This window comes from Dipteris shenzhenensis, chromosome 6 (assembly GCF_047967505.1).
Source record: "Dipteris shenzhenensis isolate YYH24624 ecotype China chromosome 6, Dip_SZ_1.0, whole genome shotgun sequence".
In the NCBI taxonomy this organism is placed as follows: Eukaryota; Viridiplantae; Streptophyta; class Polypodiopsida; order Gleicheniales; family Dipteridaceae; genus Dipteris; species Dipteris shenzhenensis.
In genome coordinates, this window is record NC_141601.1 from 7,596,148 (window position 1) to 7,608,565 (window position 12,418).

Genomic DNA, 12,418 nt, shown 5'->3' on the forward strand with positions numbered 1-12,418 from the left:
AAGGCCCGCCCGTGGAGCAGCAACGGGTGAGCTGTCGCAGTTTTCGCAACAATATCCTTCCCAGGACCCAATCTCGGATTTCCAAATGCCGATGGCTGGAAATTGGAATGGGAACGAGGTTTTGGGGTCGTCAGAGGTGATTGCATTTGTGGGAGAGGAGTGTCACCAGCCAATACCGCCCATCAATCCACTGTATCCAGGTTATTGAGTGACATGAGGCACGGAAAGAGAGCTGCGTGCAGGTGTGGGAAAAAAGGTGCGTAGAGGCGTAGACGGATGAAAGAGAGTTCTTGAAAATCGCGACATGTTCTCGAATTCTTGGAGCAATGATAAAAGTGAAAGGATAAAGCGAGAAGCAAGCTGCGACAATGGCGAGGAGTCCATGACAGCCAGCATTGCAAGAAGGTGGGTGTACGTAATTAAATGACACATGAAAGTTGCGTTGGCGATGGTTCCAATAAGCGCCGCGCTATCATCTTCATATAATGATATAATAGCAGGCTGCTAAAATCGTCACTTAAATGGCGGTGAGCAGAGATGCCCTACGTGGCGACGGATGCCTGGTTAAAGCGTTCTTGGTGGGTCCCACAATGCTCTGACGTGGAGCCTTCTGCTGACGCAGGAAACTAAGTGGACAAATTTTTGCCACGTGTTGTACACGTCTATGACTACCGGCCGGGACTACCCCTTCAGCTGATCCGAGCATCCCACGTGGCGAGGTAAAAAGCCTTGTGCCCGGGTCCCATACACGGGTTGTTTTCTGACGTGGATCCTCTGTGGGCAACACGTTTGTGCCACGTGGACGGTACGCCCCTGTATGAGAAGTTTGGCGGAGGACTTGGCGGCGTAAAAAAGGTGGTTTGGAGGTATGTTGGCAAGTTAGCCGTGCCAGACCAAATTGGGCCTGGCTATCTAATTTAGAGACACAGCCAACCCTCCTACCAGAAAATATTGCAATGAATGTCAATCTAATTTAGAGACACAGCCAACCCTCCTAACACAAAATATTGCATTGAATGTGAGCTCGTTGGCATGCGAAGCTGCGCAGCGCGCATGCCCACGCTTCTTCCCTCCCTCCGCCCTCTCCTCCAACAACCCAACCAAATTCCATCCAATTTTTCTACGTAGTATTAAGCAACCCCCTCCTTCATCTTCCATCGTGTAGAAATCATCCCATCGCAAAATCCTCCCTTCCCTGCCCAAAATCCTTGGGTTTTATCCCCTTGCTGCTTCCTCCCAGCCTCAAGCTGCAATGGGCCTCCGCAAAATCAAAATCGCTCCTCCTTCCTTCCCTCCACCTTCCCCTACACCCCCCGCCCATGACAAGCTTGTCTGTGTCACTGGAGCCTGGAACTTTCTCGGATCTTGGATCGTTCGATCACTCCTTCTCCAGGGCTACCACGTCAGGTCCACTATTCCTACCACCGCAGGTGCCAATCCTAGAGATCCTTGAGCCTTTCGTCTTCCTCTCTTCTGTTTTGATATTTATGGTGGAGCGTCCCCATGTATTGGGCTGTGGTCGCTGTGTTTACTCCCAGATCCTGGGGTCTTCTTTTGCAGAAGAAACAACCCACCTGGCGTCGTGTCCCGGAGTGAAAGAACGCTTGCAGCTTGCTGAAGCCGATCTTACGGATTACTGTAGTCTGTCGGAGCTGTTCGCAGGCTGTGACGGGGTTTTTTACGTGCCCTCTCCGAACTATGACATAAATGGGAATCGAGACTACCCGGTGAGCTGATTAGAACGACTTTCCAGGAGCTTGGATTGATTTTAAGAAGATAAGTGCAGGTTTAATGACACTTTTCTTTGTTTTTTCTCAAAAAGGCTGAAATCATTGATAACGAGGTCAGGGGCGTGCTTAACCTCGTGGAGGCTTGTGCCAATACATCATCCGTGAAGAAACTCGTCCTCACCTCGTGCTTATCATCTGTTATGTGGAACAAGCAATACTATTCTACTGGTGCTGTCCTTGACGAGAGAAATTGGAGCGATTTAGACTTCTGCAGAAAGGAGAAGGTATATGTTAATTGTGTTTGCGTACTAGCATTCGTCCCATGTGAACTGAACGGATCGATTTGGCCCTCGCAGATGTGGTCTGCGTTATGCAAGACACTGGCGGAGAAGGCTGCTTGGGCTTTGGCTAGGGATAGGGGATTGGACCTTGTGGTCATGAACCCAGCGATGGTTGTTGGACCCAACGTATCGAGTGGGAGATCAGTTGCGCAATTGGGCAACTATGCCGCCCTCGACCAGAGCGGCATTTTTGCGTACGTGCACGTAGACGATTTGGCGGCAGCCCATGTCTTGGCTTTCGAAGCTGAACGCGCAGCGGGCCGATACATTTGCTTTGAACGGTTGCTAACGAAAGCTGACATAGTGGAGGCTGCAAGGGAATTGTATCCAGATTATCCCGTATCTGAAAGGTACGCCAGAACGCATCTTATACCTTAGTCGGCAACCACGTGTCGGAGAATATTGTTGTTGCATTAGGGAGTTGCCTCTTCCGTTCGCTTCTAATTGCAATGCTCCTGGATCTGTTCATCGCTTGCATCGAATGGAAACCGGAGATGTGGTGTTGGAAATGTTGTCTCAGCGTGTGCTGTAGGTGTGATGCTCTGTGGTATGTTAGGCGATAAACCTCTGATTGGGGCGTTTTCGTCCTCTTTGAAGTCGAGTGTTTGGATTGACACAAGAATCAACGTACGCAGATTGGAATCCTTCAGCCCATGCGTGCTGTCGAACGAGAAGGCGAAAGATTTGGGCATGAGCTTCTCTGCAAGTGGTCTTGAAGGGGAGACGCTAACGGTGAAATAGACAGGCAAATGTCAACTCTCTGATAAACGAAATGGTCAGTGACACTCCGACAGTTGCAAACAATGTCAATAAGCAGATGCAATTGATTTGAACTACTATCAACTGCTTCATATTGCACTGTGGAATGTGGATTCTGCACAGCGTTCGCTCTACCGAACTCTTCGACGGCCGTCCTATGTGTGGTTGAATTGGCAGCTACTCTATAGCATATCTGTAGCCTCCCTACGACAAATTATCGAGTAATTGTATGGTTGTGGCTAAAATACGAACGTCGCCTTGGCCTGTATTCACCTTGGATTTGCCTAGCTCCTCGTTGGACCTGCTTCCTCGCCCTTCCATGCTTGGATAAATGGGAAGTGCTGCATATCCTAAGATGTGGGTAGAGAAAACTAGACATGAGTGGTATGTACACATGCTTACCTCTATTCCTTTGCTTACAAATTTTGATGTGAATGTGTGGATACACATAATTGACATGATGAATACAAAATTGTTTGATGTCTATTTTCTAATGTTCATACATTTTTTATTTTAAACATCCATTTCAAATTAAAACGTAGGTGAAAGGTTTAGATATTTGTATCTTTTGAAGAATATATTCACCTAAACTATGATGTTTGATTTGGATGAAACTCTAGCAAAATCAAATTACTAGAATGCTTGGCCAACTGGGATGTAAACATGTAAAGAAGTTATATTGAAATTAGAAAGGAGAGGTATGTAACATGTTCCTTGTTGAAAATATGGTTGTAGAAAAATGAAAGTTGTAGTGAGGTTAGACATTAATCACATGGGTTAGTCACGATAAGTAGAGATTGTAAAGATAAATATCTCCACTAAGTATAAGATTGTATGCCATGTAAGATAATTGTAATAGTAAATACAATCTTGTATTGTTCAAATATTACTTTTTTTTGAACATCTAGGTGAAAGGTGGTTTCATACCTTTTGAAGAATGTGTCTCTAACCTATTAACCACGGATATCCAAAAAAAAAACAGTGGTTACGTGGTAGCTTGGAGGAGAAGAGCTTGCCACATGTCATAAAGAAGAAGCTCTTGGATGGAGGCTTGGAGGGGGGAGGAGGTGGAAAGACAAGAGATATGCTTTGGGGAGAAGGCGGAAAGACAAGAGGTAGCTTTAGGGGCAAGAGGATATAGAAGGTCAATGGAATGTAGCAGATGGAATGTAGCACTTATTTTGCATCCATGAGCTCCAATAAAACATAGAAAATATTAGTAGGTTTTGTTGCGGAATGCTAAAGCAACATAGATGCAATCAAGAACAAGGTGCTTACTAGAATGGTGCATAAAGATGGGGAGAGAGGGAAAGGAGGAGGGGGGGAAATCCATACATAATGTGTGGTGGAGTGTGGATACAATTCTCTCTGAAATTTAAAATCATAGAAAAAATGTCTTTGTTCCTTTTTAAAAAAGACCACCATTAGTGTTGAAGATATAGCAGATAGGAGAGCATATGCAGTGGTGAATGTGTTTCACAAAAACTAAAATGATCTTGCAATGTCATACTTATGTGGATTAGCATATGTGTCTTTTTGATTGGAAGCTTGGACCTCCAATTGGATTGATGATAATATCTGCAAATTAATAAAGATGAGTGAATGTTAGTTTATAAAATGGTAATTAAACTAACACTAAATAAATATGAAAAAATTAAAACATGATAATGCATATGATTTTTAAAACACCACGTTTATGGAGACAACATCTCGATGAGAAGATGACTAAGTTTAAATGCAAATAGAGGGAGTAGACTAGTCCTAGTGAGAAGATGGCCTTGAGGTCTAATGTAGCTAGAGGAAGTTTTCTGGGAGCTTCATTATTGTCTAGTCTGCCCAACATAAAGTCATAATTTTTAAATCTATCAATTTGCAACTTACAAGATTGTAGGATTGTATTTATGTAGAGCAACAGTGTATCTCTCATTGATGGACTCAATGGTTCTAGAATATTTTGGATTATGATCTTTCTACGAGTTCATTAGGTAGATGGATAATTAAATACTTGCTCCAGCGGCTCCGCAAACAATCTACTAGTCAATGGTGAGGGAATACTAGGATGAGTAGGAAATATATTCACGATGAGTGAAAAGCATAGTGCTTATCCAAGGGTGCGATGACAGCGAGGGGGCACCCATTCCCTTGTCAAGAGTGCAAGCCTATTTTTTATAGTGCTTCAACCTTCAAGGCCTTTCTTCGCTTGGAGAACAGAAAGTAGAACCAAATTAAGCAAGAATGTTGTTGCAGTTGAAATGGGATAATGGCATGGTCAAAGGAAAGGGAGCAAACTAGGATTTCATGAAGATAGGAAGCTTTTTCAACATAACACACATGGATAATACATAGTTAGGAAGGCGAGCAATAGAGGGGTTGATTGTGCTTAGGAGGTTCCACTGGCTGCTTCAAAGACTATCTATGTTATTGACTACCTCTACCTGATAATCACTCGACACGGGCAGATCTTCACGAGAGAAATTGTGCTTGAGCATGTGAAATTGGGCGATCTTCAGTAAGGTTGCTCTCTAAATATTTGCACTTGCAATGGTCTTATCTATTGGGATGAAAAGCATTGCTGCAGGAGGCATTGAAATTATTCTGAGATAAGATACCAATATTGTGCCTGTATTATAGGCAGTAGTATCTTAAAGAGCATTGATCATATGCATAGCAATTGTTAGGAGCATTGTTAGATCCACGGCCTGCATAAGAAGCCGAGACAATCCTTAAGTTTATGATCTGAACCATCCACTGAACACCACTAGCACTAAAGTTGAGCTTCTAGCATAGCAGTTGGAGGCATCATTCTTCGCACTATCGAGTTTTAATTGTGCTTAAGGGCAACGCAGAGAGCGTACATCTATCACAAGCCTACAACCTACATGCATCATGACCTTGCAAAGGCGCTTGGTGATTTGATCGTGATAAAAAAAAAATTTGTCGAAAATATGGGGAAAAGAAATGGAAATGCAACAAATGCTCCAAGTGTGAGATTCACTGTGAAGCCAAACATAGAATATTTGTAAAGTGGGAGCTGGAGATATGGCAGTTGAGGCAGAGAGCTCCTTTCAAGTCAGCATGAGGTAGAGAACTCCTTTTAAGTCAACATTATCATCTTTATCTCCATCCACTGAATCTTCGAGTTTTTATTCCTCCAAAAAACTTTGATTTTTGATTCTTCCAGAGGTTGCTTCGATTGTTCAGCGATGTTTGACACTGGAAGCTACTACTTTTCACGGCCCTAGTCGATTTTTCGAAGAGACATGTGGCCTAGGAAGTCAATACCATCACAGCCGGTGACATTGGGGTGCCAACTCCCTTTAGTAAGAATGCCAATCAAAATTTTGAGTATGAGATGAATTTAACAATATGCCATGAGTAGAAATTGATCAAATTAGCATGACTGTGTTCTACACCAAAAGAGCTTCAAATATGCCTTTACACCTTGAAATTTAGGTAACACATGAAAAAGTTACATTAATTTGAAAGGAGATGGGTTTTCATATTTTAGTGTATTTTTTGTTTTACCCCCCCATCCAAAAGATCGCCCCCTCGAGCCTCACATATTATGAAAAATATGTACAAACCTTAAAATCTTGCATATTTTTCAAGGTATATAACTTATATTTTGTGGGAGGGGGGACATAAGATTTCATATTTTTCCCTTGCATATTTGAAAACTTTAAAGGGAATCCATGCATATTGTATATGGACCTTGTCCCCCCATACCCTGGATTTTAGATGAGGGTAGTAACATAATGCATATTGAGTTGGTGCCCCAAGGCGGTGACACATATCCCCCTCCTCCTATACATGCCAGTGGAAAGCAGGAGTTTTGTTGATTGGCTCATGTCTGCGATAGGAGAGAGGGTGGCCTCCTTTATCGAAGAAACATAATCGTACTCCGTGGGAGTTTTTTCTTTAAAGATGCTATTGGCGTGCGTTGAAATCCTTCCTACACACCAGCGTCTCCACAATGCAAAATTTGTGATGAATTGAAACATAGGGAGAGAAGGTAAGCACTTAGAGAGAATTAGGTTGGTCGAAATAAAGCACCTATTGTTTTGCATCCAATAATGGACTCGTTGCTAAATAAATGGACTCCTAGATCTAACGGTGTCGAACATTCACGTGGTTTCATAAGATTTTAGAATCTCAAAAAACTCCTAGTGCTAGACCAGTAAAAATGAAAAAGCTTAGTAGGTTTGGCATGGAATACTGAAGTAATATAAATGTGCATGAGAAGATAGTTCTCATTAGAATGTGTGCACAAGCGCAAGGAAGAGAGGGGAAAGGAGAGAAAAAAAAGAAAATACATACATAACATATGACAGAGAGTCAAGAAAACTCTCTCCGCAAGTTTATAATTATAGGGGAACGTGCCTTTCCCCTGTTTTGAAAAAGCTCATTGCAGTGTTGGAGGTATAGCACATAGGAGAGCACATCTAGTATTGGATGTGTTGTACAAAAATATAACCTTGAAATGTTGTACTTACATGGAGTGTCAATGGTTGGTATGTTCGTTCTACTTGTTTATTGTTTGATTGATAGTAGTTGCAAATTAAAAAGATGGTGCTCATTAGAATGTGTGCACAAGGGCAAGGAAGAGAGGGAAAAGGAGAGAAAAAAAGAAAACACATACATAACGTATGGCAGAGAGTCAAGAAAACTCTCTCCATAAACTTATAATCGTAGGGAAACATGCCTTTCCGTTTTAAAAAAGATCACCACCAATGTTGAAGGTATAGCACATGGGAGAGCACATCTAGTGTTGGATGTGTTGTACAAAAATAGAACAATCTTGAAACGTTGCAATGGATGTGTTGTACAAAAATAGAACAATCTTGAAACGTTGCAATGAACTGAGATGACAATTGCTAAAAGAGTTGATTACTCGAATGCAAGAACATTTTGCTAGTCATATATTGTTGCCTAGTTAAAATGAAGAATGGGCAATGATAACTCATGCTCTCTTTCTCTAAAGAACACTAGACTTTATTCATCCATGCTCTCTTTCTCTAAAGAACACTAGACAATCTTGAAACGTTGCAATGAACTGAGATGACAATTGCTAAAAGAGTTGATTGCTCGAATGCAAGAACATTTTGCTAGTCATATATTGTTGCCTAGTTAAAATGAAGAATGGGCAATGATAACCCATGCTCTCTTTCTCTAAAGAACACTAGACTTTATTCATCCATGAAAAAGACTAGACTTTCTTTGTCCATGGTTTTGAATTGGATCAGTATTTAAAGTTCGCTCCTCGTAGCCTTTGATGATCCTTAAACTTGGCTAGAAAAATCGATTTCAAAGTAGCTCATAGTAGCATCGATTTCAACGTCATGGTGAAAACAAAAGCATCACCATGACGTTGTCATGTGGAGAAGCTCCTTATATTGATGTTTCGTCAAAATAAGCTTTGCGCTTGTACCCTTTTTCTCAGATCCTGGGATCCTCGCTATCCAAGCTATCATCTTCAGCAAGAGCCATGGGAGGCTCGATGTAAGTAGGCGTGCTTGCAGACGAAACATGATGGCTGCCCTCGTGTGCGATTTTCTTGATGTTCGACTGCATTCTGTGAAAATTACAATTACTCAGACGAGTACTTGAACGGGGTCGAACAGCAAGAAATTGCAGATCTTCCAAGCACACACACGATGTCTGGATCTATCATGTGTTGTCCGCCAAGTATCCTCAATATTGTGGTTTTGCCTAGCTCGTCCAAATCATTACAATTCAAGACATCAACATACTAAAGCTAGTATCACTTGTGCGTGTTCCAAACAGCTTGGAAGAACACGATTTGCGACTCTCGTCTCAGATTGTAAAAAATAAAATACCTCCATTGGCGCCAACAAGAAGGCAACGATCATATGAACGGAGAGTAGGAGAGAAATTACTAATGAGAGACTTAGATGCAGGAGGAGGTTGTCCGGTAAGTGAAGCTCAGATCGTTGATCTGGATGGAGGACGATGCGATAAGCATTGACGTAAGCTTCGAGGGCGATGCGATAAGTATTAACGGAAGGTTCGAGAGAGAGAGGTGTGAATGGGGAACTTCTTGGAGAAGCTTCTGCTCTCCAGAAAGTTCTGCTGGCTGCGGTGAAGAGCTAAAGGGTGGGGGGCTGTGAAAAGCTAAAGGGTGGGGGGCTGTGAAAGCCTCCCAAACACAAGCAGGAAGAGCAAGGGAGGAAGGGGGAGAGAGGGGGGTTTGAATGGAAGGTAGGGGGAAGGGAGAGGTAGAGCAGGCGAGGGAGAGGAGGGGGGGAGAGAGTGGGAGGGAGAGGGAGAGGCAGAGGCAGAGGCAGAGACGGGAAGGGAGAGGAGGAAGTAGGAGAGGCAGAGGGAGGAGACGGAGAGGAAGTGAAGGTGGAGGGAGATGCCAATAATTAACAGAGATGAGGGAGGGCCTTAGATAATGTTGATTGTGAGTCTGTGAGGGGGAGAAATGAGTAATTAATTATTTGGTGGGGAGCATGGATGCAATTAGGGAGCATAGATGCCCACGATATTCATTCTTGAACAAGTGCCCATGATGTTCAAAAAATGCCTATTAGTAATAGTCAAGGAAGGAAAAAAAGCGAAATAAAGTAAGTGATGGCCAAAAATTAAAGCATTGAGCAAATGAAGATAAGCTCGAACTATTAGATGTGGGGGATGCTTTTGGGCTCTTCCGCATGCTTCTTCACCACCTCTTGTCACCTCTTGTTAGCTATAAAGGACTAGGGCTAGGAGGGCTGTGACTCTAAGAGAGAGAGGAGAAGCCAGTGAGGGCTTTCATAATATTAAGTGTACCATTACGGAAGCTATGGCGGCACGGATGCTCAATTTTAGCACATGCATTCATGCCGTATCCTACTTGAACGTATTTTCTCACCTTTGAAAGCATAGTACATGCCTGCACAATCCTATATAAGGTTGGGCAAGACTGAAAAACTCCCGATTGACAAGGCAACTAACAGAATGTGTTATCTCGAAGAAAAAAACTGATGGAATGGGCGAGACAGTGGTAAAATTATACGAGATCTCAAGAAGACTAAGCGAGGAGTTACAGGGCATTATACAGAATGTGAGAGATGAAGGCAAAAACTCAAAGGATCAGTGAGGGAGGAATGGTGTCATGATAGTCACCTTAAGAGACACGTGTTACGCTCGACGCTGATGCATTTAGGAATTGTAGTGGGATGTTGTTTGAATGTGTGTGAAGTGTGAAAGGAAACACGCTCGTATATTCGTCGGGCTGCTTGCTTATGCAAGCAACAATGGACATGAACGGACTACAGCACAGTAGCAGTATGCAAAGCCACAGTGGCGTGGAAGTAGTTAGCAGCAGAGGTGTTCCGGAATTTTAAATACATAATTAGAAAAATCATGGCACTAGTTTGAAGGCGATTGGGGCTCTCTAATGAGAGATGAAAATTTGAAGAGAGTAGAGCCTTTAAAGAGAGTAGAGCCATTCTTGTAAAGACACAGCAATAAATTCATAACCACATTGTCCAAACTATTATGTGAAATTCGTGAAAACATGACGATTTGTACTTATTGTTTATAACTTAATAATGATATCTCTTACATTACTACTATACCTCTCTGCACATGGGCATCAAAACCATCAGTACAACTCGCGGGCGGGTTTGCCTTTGGTATTAGTGTTGTTATATATCGACATTAATTAATGTTGGTATATATGGAAGGTACATTAAAGTCGCTATATATTGAGCTTATATCGAAGGATATACCAATAAAAATATTGTTTTAAACAATAAATTTTGTATATCGATGGTATTACAAAATGTGGTTTGCAACAAGACCCTATATAACTTTTTGCTAAAAGTTTAATCAGTTGAAAAATGAAAAATATAAGAGTGTAGACGAAGTTTGAGATCAAAATATTAATGTATTCATGGCGAACTTAATTTACAAGAGAGGCACTTTCCCTCAAGCATTATGACAATTCAAGTGCACTTGCTTGTACACATAGGTGATGAGGTCGCCATTGCAAGAGCCGTCCATAGTCGTTGGATGTTTCTCCTTGAATGAGTTATAAAACTTTCAAGGGATTTGTTAAGAAAAGAGAAAGACCCAAAGCAAGCATTGAAAAGGGTTAACTTGTGCAAGAGTCATTAGTATATATCAGAGAGCTTCTTGCATCCATGGATCTCGATAAGGCTGATGATCGTATTGTTGCCGAGGTTCCCCAAGAAAAAGGGACTTAAAAAAATGTAAGCGAAGAAAAAAGGGAGAAATTCAAAAAGTTTTATATCCTCAATAGCAAGAAGATGCAAAAGTGGATTAAGCGATATGAAGAGGCCAAAGCAGAAAGAATAAATGTGAGGATGAGATCTAGAGTCTTGCACGGGCTGCCACTATAAAAGTGAAAGCATCAAAGATAAGAAGCCTTGTCGATGGCAAAAGGATCAATCAGTAGGATTTACATCAATGGCTTCATCTTGAGCCAAGTTTTGCTCGCCAAATAAAGTCTATCCTGAACTCTATAGTCAATTGATTACATATATCATCATCATCCCTTGTATGTCTACCTAAGACTTGATTTCTCTAATTCACCTTCTTTTATAATATCGAATGATAGATGAGTCCCCATCTTCTTTCCCAATGTCATGATCTTCACTTTCCTCCATTTCATTGTCATTATATGGAATTTCTTATACCATAATCTTCATCGTCTTCCTTAGATCCGTAGGGATCAACTGGATCCATTGGCGGCATCTCCATATCTACATGCCTATCTTCACAATGCTCAAGAAGAACAAAAGTATCAATTTCATCGGTCTAAAGTTTGGTGGAGTCTATCTTAAAGAAACGATTACTATCTTTACTTACTAGAGCATTGGGATTATTGCAGATATATTCTAAACCATTTACATAAAAAAAGAAAATATTAAATCGTTTAAAATCAACTTCATAGAATTTGTGTTTGGTCCCATAATAATCTAATTGTGAGAGGAGAAAATTGGTATTAGAAGCACTTACTCGGCTATCTTGTATGAAGTTAACCATGACTCCATAATCATATGTGACTCTCTTCACATAAAAGTGCAATCCATATGACCATAATGCATTGTACTTTTTGTACTATAAAATAACATCATTGAAATAATGAGGATGCATTTTATAGCGATTGGAACCATAACTTAATTAAGTCAAAAGGTAAGAAGCATACATGTACCATACATCCTTGTGCAAACTCTCGCTCTCGCTCAATTACTATCTCTCCACCATCTTCGGCTTTACAAGAGCCAGTTGTAGCTAATCAAATGACATGTCTTTGGGGAGAAGAGCAAGACCCTAGCCTTTTCGATGCTTGATATAGAGATATTTTTTATAGAGATTCACCTATTTCCCGTGTCCATGTAAGGTTCACACTTTTCTACTAATCATTTGAAATTGAATGAAATATAATCAAGGTGATATGATGCTAAGCATACCTCACAATGCCACCAATCTTGCAGATAGGTTTTCTAACATCTTTTGATAAACATCCTTTCATTGTAATTAGGAGAATAAATTATCCAAGCAACAAAGGAATTATAACAATGCACCACAGTCATAGCTATACTAAGATGAGAACAA

At 41.4% G+C, this 12,418-nt stretch overlaps 1 protein-coding gene across 1 annotated transcript; it reads left to right on the forward strand.

The window, feature by feature from the left end:
• The first annotated feature begins 1,025 nt into the window (after nucleotides 1-1,025).
• On the forward strand, nucleotides 1,026-2,877 carry LOC147900720 (phenylacetaldehyde reductase-like). The gene is made up of 5 exons (XM_087375879.1): nucleotides 1,026-1,430; nucleotides 1,561-1,727; nucleotides 1,823-2,014; nucleotides 2,087-2,421; nucleotides 2,707-2,877. The coding sequence occupies exons 1-5, from the start codon at nucleotides 1,253-1,255 to the stop codon at nucleotides 2,810-2,812; spliced, it is 978 nt and encodes a 325-aa protein (XP_087232005.1). The 5' UTR covers nucleotides 1,026-1,252; the 3' UTR covers nucleotides 2,813-2,877.
• The last annotated feature ends 9,541 nt before the right edge of the window (nucleotides 2,878-12,418 follow it).

What these genes read in the sequence shown, in the direction of transcription:
- LOC147900720 (XM_087375879.1), top strand. Translation starts at nt 1,253, where the DNA reads ATGGGCCTCCGCAAAATCAAAATCGCTCCTCCTTCCTTCCCTCCACCT. An exon ending in ATGGGAATCGAGACTACCCG is followed by an intron (nt 1,728 to 1,822) that starts GTGAGCTGATTA and finishes TTTCTCAAAAAG; the next exon opens with GCTGAAATCATTGATAACGA. An exon ending in ACTTCTGCAGAAAGGAGAAG is followed by an intron (nt 2,015 to 2,086) that starts GTATATGTTAAT and finishes TGGCCCTCGCAG; the next exon opens with ATGTGGTCTGCGTTATGCAA.